Source organism: Cebus imitator, unplaced genomic scaffold (genome assembly GCF_001604975.1).
Source record: "Cebus imitator isolate Cc_AM_T3 unplaced genomic scaffold, Cebus_imitator-1.0 Scaffold68, whole genome shotgun sequence".
Lineage (NCBI taxonomy): Eukaryota > Metazoa > Chordata > Mammalia > Primates > Cebidae > Cebus > Cebus imitator.
Window position 1 is genome coordinate 11,078,802 of NW_016107383.1, and position 25,809 is coordinate 11,104,610.

The window sequence follows — 25,809 nt, forward strand, 5'->3', positions numbered from 1 at the left end:
TTTTCCCCAAGACAGGGTCTCGCTCTGCTGCCCAGGCTGGAGTGCAGTGGCGTGATCGTGGCTCACTGCGGCTTCAACCTCCCGGCTCAAGCAGTCCTATGACATCTTCTTCTAAGGAGCTATGACTACAGGCCCGCACCACCACACCGAGCTGACGTTTTATTTTCAGTAAAGACAGGGTTTCACTTTGTTGCCCAGGCTGGTCTTGAACTTCTGGGCTCAAGCCATCCCCACATTGGCCTCTCAAAGTGCTGGGATTGTAGACATGAGCCACCTTGTCCAGCCTAACTAACCAGATCTTACATAATTAGTACACATGTGCCTAGTGCTTATCATATTGGACAGTGCAGACTGTAGAACGTTTTCATCACAGAAAGTTCTATTGGACAGTGCTGCTCTAGTCAATTTAGACTTACACTAGAATCAAGACTGACTTGAAAACTGAATACTTTTGCTAAGCATGGTAGCTCACACCTGTAATCCTAGCACTTTGGGAGGCCGAGGCGGGTGGATCATTTGTGGTCAGGAGTTCAAGACCAGCCTGGCCAACATGGTAAAACCCCGTCTCTACTGAAAATACAAAAATTAGCTGGGTGTGGTGATGGGTGCCTGTAATCCCAGCTACTGGGGAGGCTGAGGCAGAAGAATTGCTTGAACCTGGGAGGCAGAGGTTGCAGTGAGCCAAGATCACACCATTGCCACTGCAGCCTGAAGGACAAGAGCGAAACTCCATCTCAAAAAAAGAAAAGAAAAGAAAACTGAATACTTGAATTATATCATTTGGTCCTTGCAGGTATATGGTTTTTGATTAACAGATAGTCCTGTAACAGATAAACCCCACAAATCTAAATGGCTTTGCCCAGTTGAAGTTTCTTTCATGCATGGAGCCTTATAGGTGAGTAGTTTTCCTGCAAGCAGTGATATAGGGCCCTAGGCTCCTTCATCTAGTAATTCTCCATTGTCAGTATGTAGCTTTACTTAGGTCACTGTGTTTGTCTGCAACAAGCTATCAAATGGGAAAGTGTGGGTTTTCGCAAATGAGGCCTGGAAATGGCTCACATTTTATTGCCTTGGGTGCAGTCATGGGCCACATCTAACTTCAAGGAAGGCTGCAAAATGTGGTGCATGTATAAGTATATGACTAGGTTGAAGAGGAAATGGGTTTGGTAGGCACCTAACCAGTATTTGTTACAAGTGTTTGGCCCTTAGCCTGCCCTGAGAAATAGTCTCAAGAAACAGTCCTAGAAGTTTGTTGTTGCATTTACTATAAGAATATTTGTGAGGATTATTTTTTCAGTATAACTCATTATCTTATATATGATGATCCATACTTGCCTTGATTGCCGTGGAAAGCTTAATATTTTCTTGAGTTCCTAGGGTACTTTTTTCTTTATGGAAAAAGTAACTGTGACTTTTTGTTTTGATTTTTAGGAAGCTCACTGCCGAATGTGTATACAAGTATAGTACTGTGTAGAATTTTTTTTTTTTCATACGGAGTCTCACTCTGTGATCTGAGCTCACTGCAACTGCTGCCACCCTGGTTCAAGCAATTCTCCTGCTTCAGCCCCCCGAGTAGCTGGGACTACAGGTGTGCACCATCACGTCGCGTCTGGCTAATTTTTGTATTTTCAGTAGAAATAGGGTTTCACCATGTTGGCCAGGCTGGTCTTGAACTCCTGACCTCTAGTGATCCACTGCCTCAGCCTCCCAAAGTGCTAAGATTACAGGGGTGAGCCGCCACCCCTAGCCCCCTGTGTAGAATCGCAAAGTGTGTATGACTGCATTATAACTTTCTCATGTGCTTGGTTTGCCCTTAAATTTCTGAATTTTGATCCTGATTTTTCTGAATTTGTTTTTTTTTCATCTTTTTGTTTATGTTTATATTTATATTGTGTAAAATGTCTCAACTTGTTTGGTATAATAAAGTGAGATTGTAAACAAGCAGTCTCTTTCTCCAAAATGCAAATGTTTGAAAATCATCATTGGCGTTCATTTCTATTTGTATTTTGTCTTTTTTGGTGTGAAATCGTAAAATCCCAGAAAAGAACACAACAAGAGCCCTTGTTTCATCACCCAGCTTTTAACATCTTTAACATTTTGTCATATTTGATTCAGGTCTTGATTTTTAAGATGAAGTTTTAAAAATACATTGAGCTCAAAGTCCCGTGATGACCCCTAGATCCAAAGAATGAAATCAATTTATCGTCCCATTCCTTTGTCCCTGTGTGCCAGGCAAAGAGAACTCATCTCATAGTTTACTACCTTACTGTCTTACTGCTTCCTTCGTCTGAATGGCTCTCCCTGATAATTTAGACCTTTCCAAATCCTCAATCCCTTTTATGGTTCAGCTTAAGTGCCTTCATTTCCACGAAGCCCATGTCTCCCCTGTTGTACCTATAATCCTTTCCTTTTTTGAACATCACAGTTTGGTGGGTTGTGTAATCGCTTTCTTTTTTCAACTCCATAGTACTTGGTTCATACTTTTAATATGGCACTTGTTCTCTGCCAAGCTTGTTTTGAGGGGTTGTGACAGAAAGGAGTTGCATTTATTCTGAAATATCAGATAGTTAAGGTTATATGAAATGTATGTTTTGTCTTGGTGAAAAGTAGAATCTGTGGTTTGAAAAGCATGTTTGCATTGTATTGTAGAAAGCTTTGGATACTGTGCTAATTATGTTGAATTTTATTATGTAGGCAGCAGGGAGTTAAGACCAATCCTTCCTACTTTTTTCCGTCTTTCTTACTGGCATTTCTGTCTTATTAGCAAGCTCAAAGACCTTAAGGTGGAAGCATGCCTGGGTTATTGAAGGACTAGCAATGATCAGATAATGTAGAACAATGGTGTTCAAAATGCAGTTCTTGGGTCAGCAAAATCTACATTACCTGGAAATTTGTTAGAAATGCAGATTCTTAGGTCCCCTCCCAGACATAGTGAATCAGAAATTCTGAGGGTGAGGTCCAGAAATCAGTGTTTTAATGGGCCCATGAGGTGATTCTAATACGCTGACACTGCATGTCTCCTAGATATATCAGAGTTAGAATGACATAGAGGACTTGTTGAAACATAGATTGTTGGGGCCTGAGAATTTGCAATTCTAACAAGTTTATAGGTGATACTGGTGACGATTGGTCAGGAAACATTTGGGGAACGACTGTTGTTGGTTATTATGAAGCTCTTTGGCCACTGCTCCTGGTGAGTCAGGAAATCCTTAGGAGTTTTTGAGCAGAGAAGTCACATGATCTTATGTACATTTTCAAAGGTTTACTCTGGCTGCTGTGTTGAGAATTGGGTGGAAGAGGCAAGACAGACAGCAGAGAGACCAGGTAGGAGGTTGTTGGAGTAATTCAGGCAGGAGATGATGGTTTGAATCACAGTGGTATCAGTAGAATTGGTGAGAGGCGTTGGATTCTGGAGACATTTTGACTGCAGAGATGGCAAAATTGGTGATGAGTTTGGTACAGGATATGAGGGGAGGAGGAGAAGGATCAAGTGTGTACCAAAATTTTTGGTTCAAGAAATGGAAGGATGGAGTTGCTATTTAGAAAGATGGGGCAGGTTGCAAAAGGAATAGGTTTGGGAGAGAGATAAGGCAGGAGAGAAGGAACATGGGCCTTCCGTGTTGGACATTTTAAGTTCTGGAGTGATCTTGCCAATGGTATTTAGATGGAATGGGCCTAGCCTGGAACACTAGGTGGATGGGAGAGGATGGAAAAGAGAGATCAGAGCACTGAACCCTGGGCATGCCACCTGTACTACGGTTTTGGAGAGTTGCGCTGTTTTAGGTGCTGGGAATACACAGACAGTATTCTACTCATTCCTTCTTTCAGCAAGCCTTTGTTGAATGGCCACTATGTGGCATGCATAGTAGGTGCATGGAATACAGTAGTGAACAAAACAGAAAAAGTCTGAAAGTATGTAATTTTAAGGAACTTACAGTGTAATTGGGGACTAGAGACTGTAAACCTAATAAATAAAAGAATGTTGTGTGGCAGTACCTACCTTGAGGAAAGACAAAGGAGAAGCAGAAGGTTGGGAATGCCTGGGGGTGGAGATTGGGAGGACTTGCTTGGTATATCAGATGGCCAGGGAAGGCCTTACTGATGAGGTGATATTCCAAGGGAGACCTTAGGGAAGTCAGGGAATTGACCTAGTAAATATCTAGGGGACAAGTATCCTGGCAGAGGGAACCAGGAAGGGATAGCCCTGAGGCAGGGCTGTATTTGATTTGGGGATAGAAAGAGAAGAATTCTGAATTTTGGATTCTGAATCCTGGGGCCCTCCAGCATTCGGAGCTCTAGGAGATGGAGAGGAACTAGTAAAGGAGAATGAGAACAAGAACAAGGGAGGCAGGTGCAGAAAGTGCATCAGGAAGGGAGTGATTAACTATGTTGCATACTGCTGGCTGATAGGTCAGAGGGGATAAGGGCTGAGCATTGATAATGAATTTAACATTAGGTCTTGTCAAGTGACCTTGACAAGAGCAATTGCAGTGAAGTGGTAGAGATGGAAACCTAGTGGGAGTAGGTACAAGAGAGAATGGAAGGAGAGGATGTGGAGACAAATGTAGATAAACCTACAGAGGAGTTTTGCTCTAAGGCTGAGTGGAGAAATGGGGCTGGTAACCAGAGGGGTAGGTGGGAGGAAAGTCGGAGGATGTTTTTGAGGTGGGAGAAGTAACCGTGTATTTGCTGAAGGGAATGATTCAGTGGAGAGGGAAAACGTAATGGTGCAGGAAAGCAGGGAGACTTGCTGGGAGAATGTCTTGGAGTAGGGAGGGAGAGCTGGGATCTGGTGGGTAACTGGAGTAGAGGTGGCCTTGTCTAGGAGCAACAGTTTATTCATTTTAACAGGACAGAAGGCAGAGTGTATGAGAATTGATGCTGATAGGTGGGGAGGTAAGCAGTGGGAGCTTGCGAAATCTTTTTTCTGACAGCTCTGTTTCCTCAGGAAATTAGGAAACAAGATCTTTCAGTGAGAGTGAGGGTGGAGGAGGAGGTGTTGGAAGTTTGTAGTGAGTGGAGTCGTAAAGGAGCATAACAGAATCAGGAAAAGTCACGTATTGTCTTGAGTTACGTACTCTGCAACGATTTGTGCTGTTCATTCCTACCTGCCTTTTCCTTTGCCTAAATGCCCTTCTCCATTACCCTTCCATTTGTTAAACTTCGTCCTTTATCCTTTAAGCTCAGTTCTATGTTGCCTTCTCTGATGCGTTCAGGCAAAGTTGAGTATTTTCTTATCTGTGCCTCAGTTTTACAGTAAGTCTCATGTTGCTTTAATTATTGAGTTTGTTTTATGTCTGTCTCTCCTGCTCAATGGTGAACCCCTGAGAGTAGAGGCTGATATTTTTTTTTTTTTGAGACTGAGTCTCACTAAGTTACCCAGGCTGAAGTGCAGTGGTGCAGTCTCAGCTCACTGCAACCTCTGCCTCCCTGGTTCAAATGATTCTCCTCCCCAGCCTCCTGAGTAGATGGGATTACAGGCGCCTGCCACCATGCCCTCCTAATTTTTGTATTTTTAGTAGAGACAGGGTTTCGCCATGTTGGCCACGCTGGTCTCAAACTCCAGACCTCAGGTGATCGTCCTACCTCGGCCTCCTAAAGTGCTGGGATTGCAGGTGTGTGAACCACTGTGCCTGGCCAGAGGCTGAACATCTTTAGTGCCTAGGATAGAGCCTGGCTCGTGGTAGGTTTTCATCAAATTAGAATAACAAAATGATGCTTTAAAAGGAAAGGCTTTCTCATCTTGAAAACTGTGATATTCTCATGCTAAAGGAAGTGCTTGGCACTTAAGATGATACTAAATATTTGAATTGACAATTAGTTGAACTGTGGATGTTTGCGGTAAACAAACACTTCAAATTAGAAATCTTATGTATCTCTGTATCTTATGTGTCTCTATGCCCTTCTCTTTTCATATTCTGTGTATTTTTGAATGGGTCTCGTGATTGACATGGTAGGTACTCAATACTTATGAGTGAAATGAATGAATGAACCTAATTAAAAAGGACTAATAACAGAGAAACTACAGCAGTAGTTCAGCTGTGAGATGAAGGTGATAGCAATGATGAGGATGAAAACGCCAGAGACACTGAACAGTTCCCCACTTAGGTAGGGCAGAAGGGAAGGTTCTAATGCTAATTAATTGTGTACTGTGTGCTATACTATACCATGATTATTCCTTCCCATTTTAAAGATGGTAAACCTGAGATTCAGAGATGGTTAGCAGTTTTCATGTTATGTCTATCTGATTCCATGAAAAAATCCCTTTTTCTGCTGCCATACAGCCTTGATAATAGCCCTCGCATCCCTTTACAGCTATTAATTCTCCCCACTTTTCTGGCTGGCTTCAGTGGATTGAATTTCAAATGGCCTCTGAATTAAGCAAACATGTCCTTTTGTAGGCAGCTTTACATTGCTTTACTAAGCTTAAAGAAACTGTGGTTGAAGATAGAGATTAGGAAGTGTTAAATATGAAGGTAATAACTGAAACTGTTATAGTGGATGTACTGCCAGAAGACACGTATGTAGAGAAATTCTGCTTTTACTGACTCTGGGATCTCACCAAGTCTATTAATCTGTTCGAAGCCAGAAGAACTGGCAGGAATATAGATTTTCTCTTTTTTTTTTTTACAGTTTGCAGAATTCAATACACATATATGTTGGATAGTTTAACAATTATGGGTTTTCAAAATAGTTTACTAATAAACTATTTTATTAGTATTTTTTTCCCTTTGGAAAATTGCATCATATGAGTGGTATACTTTTTCTAACCCATTTATCTTTTTGGCCTTCAAGAATGGTGCTGTTGTTGACTTCTTCACAGAATCAGGCTCTCTTTTAGAAGAGGGTAATATTCCTCCAAAAACTGAGGATACTTACCTTCCACATATATTGAGTCCAGCTGTGTTTGGTGGCCCAGGTGGGTGGCACAATGATTTGGTGTCTTTTCTACAGGCTATCCCTAATGGGATATTTGTGGGATACATTTATGGGATATTGGATACATTTGTATGAATGTTTACAGCAGTTTTATGAATATTTTCCTACGCAGTTATTATTCTGACTTATGAATCTTGTTTTATTGTTTGAAAATATAGGTAATAATTTCAAGATGCCAGGACGTTCCAGTTCAAATTCAGGTTCAACTGGTTTCATCTCCTTCAGTGGTGTAGAGTCTGCTCTCTCCTCCTTGAAAAACTTCCAAGCCTGTATCAACTCTGGTATGGACACAGCTTCTAGTGTTGCTTTGGATCTTGTGGAAACTCAGAGTAAGTAAAATTAAGACTTCTTTTGTGCCTACTTTGAGATAACACCGTGTGGTGGTATCACTCTGGGGGTACCTTTTGAGTATCCTTGGGGGAATGGTTTAACCCGTTTAGGCATCTGTTTTCTCATCTTGTTCTACATACCGCAGCAGGGCACTGAGGGTGAAATGAGGTTGATTCATTCATGTGTGTTCAGTTAAGTTCTGCTATAAACTGCACTAGAAATTTATGGGCAAAGATAGGAAGATCCTGACCTCAAGGAGCATACAATCTAAAGTATATGACATTTGTGAACTGTAAGGTATATAAATTTATTATGATATTGTTATTTTCCAGTAGTTTTTACTTTGTTCATACTTGATTACCCAGTAGCTAGACTAAGCTTATGCTAGGGATACCAGCAAAGGAAGGCCTCAACAAAAACGAGAAAAGTTCAACTTAAATGAATTTTACCTACATTTGTCCAATCAAGAAGATCTAGAAAGATGTTATTTGCAGGCTGGGCAGCATGGCTCGTGCCTGTAATCCCACCAATTTGGGAGGCTGAGGTGGGCAGATCACGAGGTCGGGAGTTCGAGACCAGTCTGGCCAACATGATGATACCCCATCGCTGCTAAAAATACAGAAAATTAGCTGGGTGGAGTGGCAGGTGCCTGTAATCCCAGCTACTTGGGAGGCTGAGGCAGGGGAATTGCTTGAACCCAGGAGGTGGAGCTTGCAGTGAGCTGAGATTGTGCCACTGCACTCCAGCCTGGGCAACACAGCAAGACTCCACCTAAAAAAAAAAAAAAAAAAAGATGTTATTTGCTTTCTTTGAAGTAGAATCGTTATTTTATTTTACATATGGAGCCAGAGGAGCAGCATAATCCTTTTTTTTTGTTTTTAACGGCATAAGTTTTGAGCAGTTTGTGACATGCCTTGGTGTGATTTTCTTTGTTTGGCCTGTCTGATGTTGTTTGAGTTTTATACATCTGTCAACTTACAGTTTTTGAATCAAATTTGGAAAGAATTCTGCTACTATTTCTTCAAATATATTTTTTTATTCCTCCTCTCTCTTCTGTGTCACTCACATTTCATGCATGTTAGATGGGTTGGTATTGTCCCATAAATCAGTGAGACATGATAGTCTTTTCCCAGTCTTTTTACTCTTTAACTTCAATTTGCATAATTTCTATTGCTAAGTTCATTCATCTTGTCTACCGCAGTGTCTAATCTGATAATTCCATTTAGTGAATTTAAAAATTTCAGATATTATATTTTTAATTGTTGAAGACATTAGAAAGAATTAAGTAGAATCTTTTTTTTAGTTTTCCATTTCTTCTTCATTGTGTCCATGTTTTCCTCTACATTCTTGAGTATATGGAGCATGTTTATAATAGCTATTTTAATATCCTTGAATTTTAATTCTGTCATCTCTGTGTGTATTATGTTGTTGAGTGTTTGGATTTTGTTTGTGTGTGTGTGTGTGTGTGTGTGTGTGTGTATGTGTGTGTGTGTGTGAGAGAGAGAGAGAGAGAGAGAGAGAGAGAGAGAGATGGAGTTTCACTCATGTTGCCCAGGCTGGAGTGCAATGATGCGATCTTGGCTCACCACAACCTCTGCCTCCCAAGTTCAAGCGATTCTCCTGCCTCAGCCTCCCAAGTAGCTGGGATTATAGGCATGCACCACCACGTCCAGCTAATTTTGTATTTTTAGTAGAGATGGGGGTTTCTCCATGTTGGCCAGGCTGGTCTCGAACTCCTGACCTCAGGTGCTCTGCCTGCCTTGGCCTCCCAAAGTGCTGGGATTACAGGCATGAGCCATTGTGCCCAGCCTATTGTCTTCTTCTAAACAGTGTTGGCGTTTGTTTTGGTGGGCAGCTGAGTGATTTGTGGATTAGGCCGATCCTTTCCAGGCTTGTTGTTAAACTTTGTTAGGGCAAGTCTAGTGTAGCCTTTATGTTAGGGCTAATTTAGCCTTGTTGCAGTGCATGGCCCTTCTGGAGTCTCTGTTGATTTCCCCGAGGGTTCAGTGAGATAGCTCTACTCTGGCTGGATGGAATTTCAATGTCTCCCGGTCCTAGGTTCTATGTGACTGAACATCTCCCAATTCTGGTAGTTTTTCACTTTCTAGCTGTCAGCAGTTATTCTTCAGCACGTTAGGATTCAGCATCAGATTCAAGAGGACCCCAGTCCAGATTCCTGGAGCTCTTTATCTGCATAGCTCCCTCTCAGTGCCTTCTCTTGCAGATCCCTGCAGGTTGCCTCAGCCTCCCTGAACTCCAGCCTCTGTCTCCTCAATTCTTCAAGACTGCTGTGCTGGGCCAGGCATGGTGGCTCAAGCATGTAATCCCAGTACTTTGGGAGGCTGAGGCAGGAGGATCACCTGAGGTCAGGAGTTCGAGGCCAACATGGTAAAACCCTGTCTCCACTAAAATACAAAAATTAGCCAGGCATGGTGGTGTACGCCAGTAGTCCCAACTACTCAGGAGGCTGAGGCAAGAGAATCTCTTGAACCTGGGAGACAGAGGTTGCAATGAGCCAAGATTATGCTACTGCACTCCAGCCTAGGCAACAGAGCAAGACTCTGTCTCAAAAAAAAAAAAAAGATTCCCTTGGATTTCTCCTCCCTTGTGAAGGGAAAAAGGCATTGCAAGACTTTCCCAGTTTTCCCTTCTTGCAGTAGTTGCAGTCCTGTCCTGCCTTTGTCCCACTGGCTAAGGCTGCTGTTTCATATATTTTGTTTGGTTTTCAGTCACTCATGGCAGGAGAACCAGTTCCTACAGTTATTCACTTATGGCTGACAGCAGGTATCACCTATAATCTTTTTAGTGGGTGGCCTCCAAATGTCTTAACCCTACCTAGTTTTGGAGTATAATTTTGGTGATGATAGATAATTTGGCTTTGATAGGTAGGCTTGGATAAAAGTCACAATAAAATCTTAAACCATAAGAGAGCAGACTGGAACATAACCCCCTTGGGAGATTGTATCAGTTTTTTTCAGGATTCTCTTTGAAGATTCCTGAGAGTTTTAGCTGCAGAATTTTTTTTTTTTCTCTAAGTTTTGTTTGTTTTAAATAAGAAGAATTTTTTGGTGTAAAAGTGCAACATAGCTTGTGCAATTTAAAATGAATATAAATATCATTTTTGAAATGTGCATGCTCTAAAGCAGAAGTTGGTGAAGTTTTTCTATAAAGGTCCAGATAATAAATATTTTCAGCTCTGTGGGCCATATGGTTTCTGTCACAACCTGCTGTTGTAGTGCAAAAGCCACCATAGACAGTACCTAAATGAATGGGCATAGCTGTGGTCTTATAAAACTTGATTTACAAAAATGGGCAGTGGGCCAGATTTGGCTCACAGGCTTTAGTTTGTCAACCCCTGCTTTAGTGCCACAGTTTGTCATTAAGCAACTTTTAAAAGAAAGATTTATTTTTGTTATTTGGATTAATTTTACAGCAAATACTTGGTTTCACATTTATCAAAAAAAGTTAAAAATTTGAGGCTGCGTGCGGTGGCTTACGCCTGTAATCCCAGCACTTTGGGAGGTCGAGGCGGGTGGAACATGAGGTCAAGAGATCGAGACCAACCTGGCCAATATGGTGAAACCCTGTCTCTACTGAAAAATACAAAAATTAGCTGGGTGTGGTGGCATGTGCCTGTAGTCCTAGCTACTTGGGAGGCTGAGGCAGGAGAATTGCCTGAACCTGGTAGACGGAGGTTGGAGTGAGCCGAGATTGCGCCACTGCACTCCAGCCTGGCACCTGGTGACAGAGCAAGACTCTGTCTCAAAAAAAAGAAGAAAAAAAAAAAAAGGAAAAATTTGAGCAAATTATATGGGAAAAAGTGAACTAAAGAACTTGGACAGATACAGAGTCACCAGGAGCCTAGAATACTGATGAACTCAATACATATATGGATACATGCACACATTCCCATGCGTGCGTGCTCACACACACACACACACACACACACACACACACACACTTTAATGCCAAGAGTTGGAATAACAAAGTAGTCAACATAAATTACCCAGTGACTATTCTGCATATGATTCAGCTTTAGGTTTTAAAGAGAACATAAACAAGTATTAAGTAATTCCTCCTTTCATAGAGTTTACCATCTTAGTGGGAAGACAAGCACGTATTAAAATACCAGAACAATAAGAAAACAGAAAAGATGTTATAAAGCCGCAAGTAATTAATATCCCTGCTGATCTTATCAGAAAAGACATACGCTCTCAAATTTATAATGGTGAACACAAATTTTTCAAAGTTCTAATTTTTTCTTTAAAACTTTCATTTTGGCCAGGTGTGATAGCTAACGCTTGTAATCTTAGCACTTTAGGAAGCTGAGGCAGTTGGATCACCTCAGGTTAGGAGTTTGAGATCAGCCTGGCCAACATGACAAAAACCCATCTCTACTAAAAATACAAAAAATTAACTGGGCGTGGTGGCAGATGCCTGTAATCCCAGCTACTCAGGAAGCTGAGACAGGAGAATCGCTTGAACCTGGGGGGCAGAGGTTGCAGTGAGCTGAGATCATGCCACTGCGTTCTAGCTTGGGTGAAAGAGTGAAATTCTGTCTCAAAAAAAAAAAAAGAAAAAGAAAAAACTTTCATTGTGTCATTAGCAACAAATTCTGTTTGGTGTTGTCTTGGAAATTACAGATGCACAGGCCCACTTTCTTCATTTTTAAGAAAATATCTTTCAGATATCCAAACCTGAATAACCATAGTTTATCTGTGAATTGTTCTAAATTGTACTGTTTTATCAAGGTTATTCCTAAATGAAACTAGCATTTGCTTTACTATGAGTGTGTGGTGAAGAAGAATACAGTGATCTATGAGAGTACAACAGCTCGGTGCCACTGGTCTGATTTTTGCTAAGGCATCAGCATTTTTTTCCACAATTGATTTTGCACCATCAGTACAAATGTTCAACACAGTTGAAAAGGAAAAGCAAACAAACCACCCCAGACAAATAGCATCTTAAAATTATGATGAAAATAGGCCAGGCATGGTCACTCACACCGGTAATCCCAGCACTGTAGGAGACCAAAGTGAGCAGATTGCTTGAGCTCAGGAGCTTGACACTAGCCTAGGGCAACACAGCAAACCATACAAAAATTAGCCAGGAATGGTGGTACGTGCCTGTAGTCCCAGCTACTCAGAAGTCTGAGATGAGAGGATGGTTTAAGTCTAGGCGGCAGGGGTTGCAATGAGCTGAGCTGAGATCACACCACTGCACTCCAGCCTGGGCAATGGAGCCAGACCCTGTCTAAACAAAAACAACAAAAATTATAATTAAAATAGTTTCTACTCACAGACCCCCTGAAAGGGCTAAGACCACACTGAGAACCACTGGCTAATGAAACTGATTTTGACTGCTGAGGAGTAGGAGGCAGATGACAGGAGAAATACTCTGCAGAGAGAAAGCCTAGGGCAACCACTCCCACTGGGGTAATTCAGTGAGAGCTTGTTAGGGGAGCAGTGTTAAAGTGATACCAGACTGAGGTGCTGTCGGAGGACCTGGAGAGTAGGAAACTACTGGAGAGTATGGTGGCGCGCGCCTGTAATCCCAGCTACTCAGGAGGCTGAGGCAGGAGAATTGCCTGAACCCGGGAGGCGGAGGTTGCGGTGAGCCGAGATCGCGCCATTGCACTCCAGCCTGGGTAACAAGAGCGAAACTCCGTCTCAAAAAAAAAAAAAAAAAAAAAAAAAAAAAAAAAAAAAGAAATTGAAAGGTAGCTCAGCCTGTAACAGTAGATGAAAGACTTGTCCAAGGCAGCCGGTACTAAGGCAGCCGGTATCAGTACTTAAGTGCAAGCTTGATATTGGGTCCAGTCCTAACTCTGTCATGAGTTCTGTAACTTTGAATAAGATACCTAGCTCCTTTCAGCTTCCAATTTCTTATCTGTTAAATAGGATTAAAATGCCAGCTTCATAAGATTGTTGGGATTAAATGAGATAATATATGCTAAGTGCAGTTAGCCACAGTGTTAATTCAGTAGCTATCATATATGATAACTAGCAATTAGTAAAATTTGAGGGTCGGTACTTAGAAAGGCCTGTGATCTGAAGAGGTTAACAAAGATGGATGAGTTTGGAAGTCTGTTTAAGACCGAGTCCAGCTAAGTCACTAATTCATCAGACATGTTAATCAAAACTACAAAGACAAATAAAGGTGTCTTCCTTTGAGCTGTTTACAGTCTAGCTAGGAAATAAGACATATATATGTTATTCAGTCATTAAGTGAGCATTGATTGCCTATAATATGACACTTTGCCAAGGAGTTTGAACCTTAGCATTGGAAGGCTTAAAGTGGGAAAAGAATATAGTAAGATCCAGTTTTAGAAAGATAAACCCCATGACAGTACTGAAGAAGAGGGGGAGACTTCAGGTGGCCAAAGAGGAGATTATGTCAGTAGCTCAAGTGAAAAAATAACTTTGACTGTGGTATTACAACTAAGATAAAAAGGATTTGATTTGTGTGCTTTGTATCTTATACCCTCATTGTAACACAGGCATAATAGTGTGGTAGATGATTGCTTGGATTCCTATCCCAGTGCCCTCACTTATCTTTGTGACCTTGGGCAAATTCTCTACCCTCCATTTGCCTCGGGTTTCTCACTTATAAAAGGCATTATTGTGGGGATTAGTGAGATCATATTTTACAAATTACCTAGAATAGTACTAAGTGCTCAGTAAATATTAGAAATTTGGTGTGCATTTGAGTTTGAGTTGACGGGTGTGTTGGACAACAGTGAATGGATTGGGAGAAGTTCAAGTGCAGAAGAGCAAGTGGGAATTCCATGGATTATCTCAGAACCAAAATACTCTGTTTTCCTTAGTCTTATGAGATTGTTGACTTTTTTTGGGTTGCTGATTTCATCTCAAGTCAGATTGAACTTTGATAAACCAGATGATAATGATCACATAGGTATCATTTTCTCACTTTGCCCTAAAATTTTCTTGCTGTTGTATTATCAAGTGATTGATAAAGGAGATTCTTGCTCCCAAGAACTTGGGATGTGTTTTGTTTTCTTATTGGTTGCAGATTCCTAATTCCTATACCAGGTGTTTGTCCCTGTTCAACTTTCTTGCTTATTCGAAATGATCACCCTTGCCTGTGTTACGTTAGAATGTATGGTGTCTAGGCATTTAGGTTCAACAGTACCATGTTTATTCATTTTTCTCTAAATTTGTTGATATTCTGGTATTACCATCTTTATTTGACCTAACTGAGAAATGAGATTTATTACATTAGGAGATATTTTTTAGACTACTGAAGCTATTTTTTCAGGTTTTTGAGTTTATTATGTACTTTTCTGCTATGTTAAGCAGAATATACTGACCTAATTAACCATAATTATTTTTAAACCATCTTTAATCAGTGTTAATAAGTTCTTTAGGTTTAGTTAAGCAAATTTGAGGAATGTCCCTTCTCTAAAATGTTAATGTACCTCAAGGATATAAACTATATCTTTGTAGTTTTCAAAGATGTGTCCTCTCCTTATGCCTCTCTGCCAGGGCAAGTCTGTGGATGGGCTTCAGAGGTTTGGTTAATGCTCTGCAATTCCACAAAACTGTATGTGCATGAGAATTAAAAGTTCTAGCAGATTCTTGCTAAAATTTGATAGGAACATTTAGAAGTAAAGGATTAAAATTTTCTCTTTGTATTGCTTTTCTTTCTGTGACTTTGGAGCTATAGGACAGAAAGATTATAGTTACTATGGTCAGGCAGTTAATTGGATATTTGTTGAGCTATGCCAAAGTATGGTGAGGATGATGAATTTGTCACATACTTACTGGTACTCTTTTTACATGTGATATCTCATTTGATCCTAACATTAATCCTGTGAAGTAGGGACTGTTGCTGTCCCCTTTACATATGAGAAAAATTGAGGCTTAGTGAAGTTACATGCTCTTTTTAAGGTCACAAAGTTAGTAAGTGTCTGAGTAGGGATTTGATTATAAGCAGTCTGACTTCATAGTTTCTGCCCTTCACCATTACACTTTATAAAAAATGTATTGTGCCAGTGTCATGACCTATGCAGTCAAATAACATTTAGCCACGTTTTGCTTAGATAATTTAGGTTGTTTTTTTGAGGACAATATTGTCTGATTTTTTTTTAATACCCAATGAGGTTGCATGCATTTTCTGAAACATCCTGTCATGGAGGTCGTGTATGGTCATGGGGGGAAGGAACTGGGACCTCTCAGGGCCTTTGTAGTGACCCAGCCTGTCTACTTTCAGTTGTTGTAATGGCAGGAAAAAACTCCTTTCTGGCTAAGCAATAGCTGTCATGTTTGCTCTTCCTTGCATCTAGTTACAGTCCTGAGTCATGGAAGTGATACAACAAATGGACTGACAGTCTGGTCTTACATGTATCTACAATTCGTGTTCTGGCTAAGAATCATCACCTTTTTCAATCTAGTTCCTTTTTTTCTTGCCTTAGTCCCCACCAAGCCAAAAAAACAAAGTTTTCACTGTGTGACAGTTACTTCAGAGTTCATGATGAATAAAAAACAACCAGCAAAGTGAAAAATTACATGATCAGGGACATTTACTGCCCTCGTGAATAACTGACCGTTCACATTTGCAAATGTTAAGCATTTCCTTGAGAGAAAGATTTGAATCCGAGTTCTTTGGCGTTAAGATTCTAGTTTACTCCTGAATAAGACATTCTTAAATCTAGAAATTTAAGTATGGGTGGAAAAAAAAAAACCTCCCAGAAAATTGTGATTATGTATAACCCTATCACTCATCACCTTATTTTATGAAAAAGGGATAAGCATTTTGCTTAAATCTTTTATGTTCAAAATGTTTTAAGGCTGGTTGCAGTGGCTCATGCCTGTAATCCCAGCACTTTGGGAGGCTGAGGTGAGCAGATCACTTGGGATTAGGAGTTCGAGGTCAGCCTGGCCAACATGGTGAAACCCCATCTCTACCAAAAATACAAAAATTAGCTGGGCGTGGTAGTGTATGCCCGTAATCCTAGCTACTCGGGAGGCTGAGGCATAAGAATGGCTTGAACCCAGGAGGCAGAGGTTGCAGTGAGCTGAGGTCATGCCGCTGTACTGCAACCTAGGCAATAGAGCAAGATTCTGTCTCAAGGAAAAATAATGTTTTGAAAATTACTTGATAATTTAATATGCCAATGCAAAATACAACCAACCAGATATTTTCAGGGTTTGTTTTTTTAGGAAGACTCACAATCTGGATTTTTCACTATGTTGTGATATATTTCTTCATTATAGCACTACTTTTTGTTATTAGGAGTCTAGTTAAGTCAGGGAGGTTTCTTTTTGACCTTGTTCCTGTCCTTTATTTCAGAGTTATTGAATAGAAGCCATAACTAGAAGTAGGTGATTTCTAGTGGAGGGTGGTGGCCACAATGACGCTAAAAATAACAACCCTAAGAAGCCAATGTTCGCGCATTCTTACACAGCGCTTATAACTGGAGCCAATTATACAGGCAAAATAGCATTATAACTTAAATAAGTGACGACTATTAAACATATATACTTAATTATGCTATATGTAGTACTAAAAGTCAAAGGCAATGCCTACACGAGGATGTAGAGAAAAAGGAAACCCTTATGTATTGTTGCTGGGAATGTAAATCAGTAGTCATTATGGAAAACAGCGTGGAGGTTCCTTTAAAAATTAAAAATAGAACTACTGTATGATCTAGCAATCCCAGTAATGGGTATACATCCAAAGGAAATAAAAACAGTATGTCAAAGAGATGTCTGCCTTCTCATATTCACTGCAACATTATTCACAATAGCCAAGATATGGAAGCAAACCTGAGCATCTATCGGTGGATGAATGGATAAAGAAAATTGTGTTGTGTACACACAGTGGGTATTATTCAGCCTTGAAAAAGGATGAAATACTGTCATTTGCAATAACATAGGGGAACCTGGAGGCTGTTATGCTAAGCAAAATAAGCCAGCCACAGAAAGATAAATACAATAAATCACTTGTATATGGAATCTAAAAAAGTTGAACTCATAGAAGCAGAGAGTAGATTGATGGTTATGGGGATGGGGAGGGTGGGAGGACTGGGGAAATGTAGGTCAAAGGAAACAGAATTACCGTTAGGAGGAAAGAGTTCGAAAGATCTATTGTACAATATGGTAACTATAGTTAATAACATATACTTGAAAATTGCTAAGAGAGTAGATTTTAAGTGTTTTCACTGCTAATAACTGGTAACTATGTGAAGTCATGTTAATTAGCTTGATTTAGCCATTCCATAGCGTTTACATATTTAAAAATATATGTATACCATAAATTTATTTATGTCAAAAATAAATTGTAAAGTGAAGATTTATATATTAGCAAAAAAATAAGGGGGGGTGAGTGAATGCCTACAGAATATGAAAAATCTAGCTTTTGAAAACTCAGTTCGTTTTTGCTGATACCTTTCTGTTTCTTAGGACTGTGTTTATGTGTTCATTTTAGTGGTAACATTGTAGACTTTATAGTTAAGTGAAGAACTGTTGTAGTGGCTCACACCTGTAATCCCAGTACTTTGGGAGGCCAAGGCAGGAGGATCTCTTGAAGCCAGGAGCTTGAGACCACCCTGCACAGGATGGTGAGACCTCATCTGTATAGAACTTTTTTAAATGAGTCAGGTATGGTGGCATGCACCTTTAGTCCAAGCTACTCCAGAGGCTGAGTTAGGAGGAGCCCAGGAGTTCAAGGCTGCATCAAGATATGATTATACCACTACACTTGGGCCTGGGCAACAGAGAAAGATGCTGTCTCTAAAAATTAATTAAATAAAAATATATAGTTAAATGGGTAAAAAAAAAAAAAAAACACCTTATGAGAAATATATTTCTGGAGGAGGAGATTAAAGTGTGCTAATAAAAAGAATCACAACGGAAATTTTCACAATGACGTTGATTAGAACCAGCACACAATAAAGTATAAACCAACCTTCCAACATCAGTTTAGGCCTGCAAAAAGATTAATAAAATTCATAAAATTCATAATTTGTTCCCCCGTCATGCTCTCCTGTCTCATTAGCAGTATCCACCATGTTCATACTGATAATCTGTTAATACCATCTTGATTCTGAAAGGGACCTTAGTGGTTAGGTAATCTCTTATGCATGCTGTTACCCACTGGTTGTTCAGCGAACGGGAGCTTTTCAGAATGAGTGAGGTTTAGCAGATTCCAGGATTGGGCAGAGGGTAGAGGAGTGGTATGACAACTACTCATGTGAATTGCATAGGGTTCTCCTCCCTTTGGTTGTGAACCAAAATAAGTAAATTCCCAGTTAATAAGATTAAATCTAATTAGATTTAGACTTGTTTTTAGATTGTATGCTCCAGAAGTTACCTATAAGCACATGATCTTCTGAAAACCAGAACATAAATATTTTGCCTGGTATGTCCAGGCCCTTGAAATTTAGAATTGCAACATGTCCTTCATCCCACTCCTTTCAGAATCTCTTACCCACTTCTCTGCTTTATTTTTCTCTTGACTATTTAATACTCACCACTGCCTCACTTTCTAACCTACTGTATAATTGCTTTCTTAATGTTACTTAGTGTCTGCCTGCCCTGAAAGTACGGTCTGTGACAGCAGGGGTTTTTTTCAGATGCCCCTACCCACTGCTATTGCCTATAGGTATGTGGTACACAGTAAGCACTCAATAAATGAATGAGTATGTTTAAAACCTAAGAGGAAAATTACTATAAAAATTTCCTCTAATTGTCTAACTCGTTTATTCATATATACCCATACCCACGTTCATGGATTATATACGCACTCCATGCCTATACCCCATCTATATCCATGTACACATACATATGTATATATGTATATACAGCAGTGGGTGATTTTGACCTCCAGGGATCCTTCAGCAGTGTCTGGAGACATTTCTGGCTGTCACTACTCGGGTATGGGGAGTGTGTGGACCCTGGTCTCTAGGTGTTCAGATGCTGCTAAACAGCTTTCAACAAATAGGGCAGCCTCTGCCAAACAAAGAGCTATGTAGCCTAAGATGTCAGTAGTGCTGAGGCTGAGAAACTAATACACACACTAATGTGTGCATACATACATACGTGTGCACATACACACAGTAACTAGGCAATGCTAAAGTTTCTTTAGGAAAATAATACTTATTGCTCTTTTTGCTGGAGGTCAAGGCTTTTCCTTATTTTCAGAGGTGATAACAATCCTTGCGTTCCCCTTATATTTTATGTTTCTTTATGTGTCGGATTTCCCTCGCTGGACTGTAGGCCCTTAAGGGTAGGATTCCTGTATAGCCACCCTCATGCCCCAGCTCTCAGAGATTAGCGGTGGACTTTGTATGTTTTAGGTTCTCTTTCAATGCTTATTGAGTGAACCAGTCAGTCAAACAAGTAGCTAAGAAATTTGGGTGTTGGATTGTAGAAGCCACAGTAGGAATATTGACTCCACTTATGGAAATGGCCAAATGTCACAAATTAGACCCTCCCCAACAACTGGAGAGCTGGTTGTCAAGCAGTTACCAGCACACCCCTGGGCATATCTGACATTGGATCAAATCTGCATTTGGTAGACAGGTTTGGAAAAGAGCTCTAAAGGTATCAAAACCTATATACTGGAGGAGCTTCAGTTGTCACCCTTTTTCTCCACCAGTGAGATTCCATGTACATTGATTTATGTCTTGGAAATATGTGTGAGATGTTTCTATTAAATTTTTCAGGCAAGGCATGGTGGCTTATGCCTATAATCCCAGCACTTTGGGAGGCCGAGTCGGGTGGGTCACCTGACGTCAGGAGTTTGAGACCAGCCTGGCCAACATGTTGAAGCCCCATCTCTAGAAAAGATACAAAAATTAGCCAGGCATGGTGGCAGGTGCCTGTTAATCCCTGCCTTGCAAGGCTGAGGCAGGAGAAATGCTTGAACCTGGGAGGCGGAGGTTGCAGTGAGCCGAGATTGTGCCACTGCACTCCAGCCTGGGCAACAGAGCAAGATTCCATCTCAATCAGTCAGTCAATCAATCAATCAATCAATCAGTCTTTCGTGGCCATTAGTATGTTGTTTAGTCTTGACCCGGGAGATGCTTACTGATGCAACTGTTTACAAAAATGCTGAAGTAGGTGAAGAAAGGGAACTGTCATAGCCTACAATAGGCAAATATGAAATAAAGTTGTATGTTGTAGAAATCACTGAAAGAGGTCAGTATCCTCATCCTCACTCCACAGAAGGGGAAATTAGGCTCACCGAGTTGAAACAACTTACCATAAGGCACACACCCAAGTTTCAAATTGGGAATTTGCATTTGGACCCAGATTGCCCAACTCCAGCCCCATGACCTAGATTTATTTGGGGTCTCTTTCCATTCTTTCCTCTTTCTGCTAACTATGGATGAATGGCAGCAATCCTTAACAGCTGTTAGTGATGTATCAGACATCCAGTTCTTATTGTAAATATATGAGGCTTGTAATATTACTTCTATTTTACAAATGACAAAACTTAAAGCTCAAAAAGTTAATTTTTGGACCAAGGTCACAGAGCTAACGAATGACAGAACATTTGAACTTGGCAAGGCAGTGTGGCACATAGGCCATACACACTGGTCACCACAGATCCTTTGGTGCCGTGACAATGACAACAAAGCTAATTTTTAAAAATAAGATCAAAGTTTTTTTTTCTTACGTTTAAAAAATTATTATTATTATTTCTATTTTACTTGACCCATCTTTCTATGACTTATTAGTACCAATTTATTTCTGTGTACAGGGAAGGTTTGGAAGGAAGTCTTTTGTCAGAAACTCATCCTATTATGGGTAGTTCCTTTTGTGTTAGAATTAGTTGCTCTGTGTGTGTGTAGGTGTGCGTGGGAGTGTGTGTCTAAGGTTATGTTTTGAAAGGACAAAATAAAAACTGATCAATAGAGCAAGTCTTTGAAATTCCTTAACGTACGTATGTCATTGGCGGTAATGTCTGTGATGTTACTTGTAACGGAGGCTTGAGTTTGCAAGGCTAGCTTTTCAGAGGTGATTTGTTTTCTTCTAAGTGATATGTTTGCAGTTTGAGCCACAGAGCGAGGCATAGTGCTTAATTATCTCTATGTGGGCCAGTGGCCATACTGAAGATATATCTCTTGATCCAGTTTTTTTGCTTAAGCATATAATGCTTTTTTATTTTTTGAGATGGAGTCTCTCTCTGTCACCCACTCTGGAGGACAGTGGCGCGATCTTAGCTCACTGCAACCTCCACCTCTTGGGTTCAAGCAGTTCTCCTGCCTCAGCCTCCCAAGTACCTAGGACTACAGACGCTGTCTTCTAAGACCTAAATGGAAAAGAAACAATTTATCAGGGCTTTATCAGACTTGCTTTTTTATTGATTATTTTATAATATAATTACACAAAACAGATATATACAGTAGACTTGCAGTGGTGTCTATTATCATTAGGGTAGCTGATACTTAATTTTAAATATCACCAATATTTAACCTCTTCTTTTTGAGACAGGGCCTTGCTCTGTTACCCAGGTTGGAGTGCAGTGGCACGATATCAGCTCACTGCAACCTCTACCTCCCGGGTTCAAGGGATTCTCACACCTCAGCCTCCCAAAATGCTAGGATTACAGGTGTAAGCCACTGTCCCGGCCTTCAGTCTCTCTGCCTTTTTGTGTGTTTCAAAGTAAGTGTTCTTCCTTCGTAAGATATTGTAATTTGCCATGTCTCCATATCCTGATATCCTGATACCATTTAGTGCATTTTCTTTGTTCCATGGGGCTTTTTGCCTTTTTATACCTTTTTTTGTTTTTTATTTTTATATTTTTTTTAGAGATGGAGCCTTACTCTGTCACCCAAGCTCACAGTAGCCTCTATTGCCCTGGCCCAGCCTCCCAAAGTAGCTGGGACCAGAGGCACACACCACCTTGCCCAGCTAATTTTTTTATTATTTGTAGAGACAAGGTCTTGCTATGCTGCCCAGGCTGATCACACTGATCTTCCCTTTTAACTGGGTTTCCTGAGGACAAAGATCTCAGTGTGTTCATCTGATGTCTTCAGAGGCTGGGACTTATTTAATGCCTGTTAGGTGTTGAATCCATATCTAAATGTGTTAGTAACTGGCTTTCAAGACTGTGTTCTCATAATACAAATATCTGGATCAAGAATGTAGAAAGTTACTTTCCAAAATGAGAAAGTAAGGTTAACTTTTGAATTTAATTTTTGTGTATGGAGTGTCTTAGCCAGAGGTTTTCAAACTTGGCGGTGCATCAGCATCATTTTAGAGAGCTTGCTGGGCCGGGCATGGAGAAGCCTCACTCCTGTAATCTTAGCGCTTTAGGAGGCCAAGGCAGGTGGATCACCTGAGGTCACACGACCTCAGCCTGGCTATCATGCTGAAACCCCATCTCTACTAAAAATATAAAAATTAGCTGGGTGTGGTGGTGCACACCTGTAGTCCCAGCTACTCAGGAGGCTGAGTTCACTTGAACCCAGAAGGCAGAGATTGAAGTGAGCCAAGATTGCGCCACTGCATTCCAGCCTGGGTGGCAGAGCGAGACTGTCTTAAAAAAAAAAAAACATAGCTGGGCATGGTGACTCAGGCCTATAATCCCAGCACTTTGGGAGGCCAAGGTGGGTGGATCACGAGGTCAGGAGTAGAGACCAGCCTGACCAACATGGTGAAACCCATCTCTACTAAAAATACAAAAATCAGCCAGGCGTGGTGGCAGGCGCCTATAATCCCAGCTGCTCAGGAGGCTGAAGCAGGAGAATCGCTTGAACCCAGGAGGCGGAGGTTGCAGTGAGCGAAGATCACCCCACTGCACTCCAGACTCCATCTCAAAAAACAAAACAAACACACACACACACACACACACACTCTCTCTCTCTCTCTCTCTCTCTCTCTCTCTCTCTCTCTCTCTCTCTCTCTCTGCTGGACCCTGCCACTAGAGTGTCAGTAGGTCTAGAAGGAGTCTAAGAATGTGCATTTCTGACAAGTTAGTTCCCAGGTCTGCGGGTACGCTTTGAGAACCCTGCTCTAGTCAGTATTTTCCATTTGGTAGGATGTACCACTAGGTGGCACCAGAACACTTCTTATGAAGTAGCTATTGGCCTTTCGAACAGTCTTGATTGCACAGTTTAGGATTATATAAAAGATACAATCACTAAATTATTGGAATTTGGAGCCTGAATTATTTCATGTATATAAAAAATAAAAACGTGTTGCTTTTATTAGACCAGAGAAACTACAGGACTATTAAGGTTACATTTTGAGATCAACTCTTCCAGGAATGAGGACTATCCCTCTCACCTTTGTGGCTCTCATTTTCAGTTGTGCAGGTTAATTAGTTTAATTTACCAGTGATTGATGCAGATCCTTTCACAAAATAGAAATAAACATTTCATATGAATCATAAATATAAGTAATGTTTATTCTTCTAAGTTAATGGATCCTGATTTTGTTATCAATTACATTTAAAAATCTCTTTTAAAAGACTTATACCTATTGTGCACATAAATTTCTTGTAATTTTGTCCTTCCTCCAATGGGCCAGTTGTATTTGGGACAGTTTTAGAATGTCAAAAAGGGTGAAATGTGCTTTCCTATTGACTTTCTTAGTCAGAAAGTTGAGTTGTTTCCATTTTAAGAGCTATTGAGAGGAAAGTTTTGGCTGCCATTCACCTCACCTAACCTCCTGTTACCGTGGAATCTCACTCCATAAATTTGCGATCATTCCAACACCTCCAGATTTTCTTTCCTCCACTGACTGTAACAACCTGAAAGTTAGCATGGTTTCTCCACATGATGGCGTGTGTGGAAATAATTACTTGCTGTGTTCCCCTGCTTGCTAAGCTCTCCCATTCACATTAGGATGTCACTTTGTGAAACAGTAAATGAGTCACTTTTTAGTTTTTAAAACAGTGTGTATAGTATCTGAATACCATCTTGGTTTTTCTAGAACCCTGAGAATAATTTTTCTATTAATTCTGCTTTTTTACCTTTGGAGCTGAAGCTTGGTTTAGGTTTCAGTGACCTAACAGGGTTTGAAAATGACCACCACAGAAAAAAACGGAATTGTAGTCACTTGATCAGATTAAAAATTAGACTAGCACTTTATTATATATCTTTGATCACTGAAAATAATTGAGACTAGTTTAATGCTAAGCAAAGATGACAGCTGATAGAAGTAGATAGAACAGAGTTTAGGATTATTTTTGAGACATCAGATTCCTTTCTAAAAGACATAAAATTTTATGTCTTCTGGTAAGCAGAAAGGAGCTTTTTGTAGGTTAGCAATTAACATAACGAAACCAGCGTGATTATTCTAGAGAAGATTATTTTATTATCCATACTTATTTAATTTTTCCTCTCCTTTCTGTACTTTATAAATGAAATTATTTATGATTTATATAAATGTAAAGCATTATTTATATATAGTAGTACTATCCAATTAAAGTATAGTGTTAGCTACATGTGTAATTTTAAATTTTCTGCTGTCTTCCTTACAAAAAGTAAGAAGAGGAAAAATTACTTTTAGAAATGTTGATTTAAACAAATATGTCTAAAATATTTTAACATACAATCATTATGAAAGTTACTAATATTATTTTGCCTTTTTGATACTAAAATTAGAATCTTACAGTACATGTCAATCTGGACTAGCCATATTTCATATATTTAGTAGCCACATGTGGAAAGGGGTACTGTATTAGATAACAGCAAATACATAGCTTATTTCACTTGTCAGTGACTGTCAGAGAAGGTTTAGAAATCGTAAGGGCATTTCAATCAATTTGTTATGGAACATTTTAGAAATTTTGGAGGGTATTCAAATCAAACGAGTTGGTAAAACGAGTTATTATCTGTTGATTTCTTTTGTATTTGTCACTTTTCTACCTTAGGTGTGATTGGTATTTTAATGCATAAAACACCAATTTTAAAAATAGTTTAGTCGGCCTAAAATGACTTACTTCTGAGGATCCTGCTAACATTTGCTTCTGTTTGAAATGTCATGATAATGTGAATCCACATCTACAATGCTTTCATATTTTGTGGCTGATGTGGTAAATTAGTTTCTTATGGTATTGGGCAAGCCAGAGGTTAAGCCTGTTAACTTCAGCAGCTAGAATACTGTACTTTTTAGTTGCTATAAACAATTAGGGCTGTCAGCAATTGACCTTGGAAATGCTAATTTGCTTGTCCCTGGGTGCTGCCTCAGGCACTGGCTTTCTCTCTGTGGGTGGGAGTTATGAACCTAGTTTGGAGGAGAACTTGAGGCATTTGGGGCAAGCTCCAAACAGAGGTGCTTCTTGCTTCATTTTTGCATGTGACCAAGTCGCAAGAGGCGCATTCCTTGCATGAATTTCTTTGAAGGCCTTGTAGAATCAGACATGTGTGTCTAAAGCTGAGAGGAAGCTTTACTATTTTTGAATTTACCCTTCCCCCTTCATTCTGCTGCACATCTGCCATAACAAAGATTGATTTTAAAATGCTACACAGTCATTTTCATCACTATTTCACTGTATTTCTTAAATTTGTTGAAAAAGGACTTGGAAGGCATCTTTTATTAACTCTTTTGATTTTGTGTTTAT

General features: G+C 40.0%; 1 protein-coding gene across 3 annotated transcripts in view; it reads left to right on the forward strand.

Moving 5' to 3' along the window:
• NSMCE2 (NSE2 (MMS21) homolog, SMC5-SMC6 complex SUMO ligase) overlaps positions 1 to 25,809 on the forward strand; it is a 273,303-nt gene that overhangs the window by 3,054 nt on the left and 244,440 nt on the right. The window contains exons 2-3 of one of the 3 annotated variants that reach the window (XM_017530771.2): positions 6,824 to 6,919; positions 7,098 to 7,268. In XM_017530771.2, coding sequence (XP_017386260.1) covers positions 7,112 to 7,268 — 157 coding nt within the window. In that variant the 5' untranslated portion in view covers positions 6,824 to 6,919; positions 7,098 to 7,111. Of the gene's footprint in view, positions 1 to 6,823; positions 6,920 to 7,095; positions 7,269 to 25,809 lie in introns of all 3 variants that reach the window. The other 2 variants (XM_017530772.2, XM_017530770.2) reach the window with 2 other exon arrangements.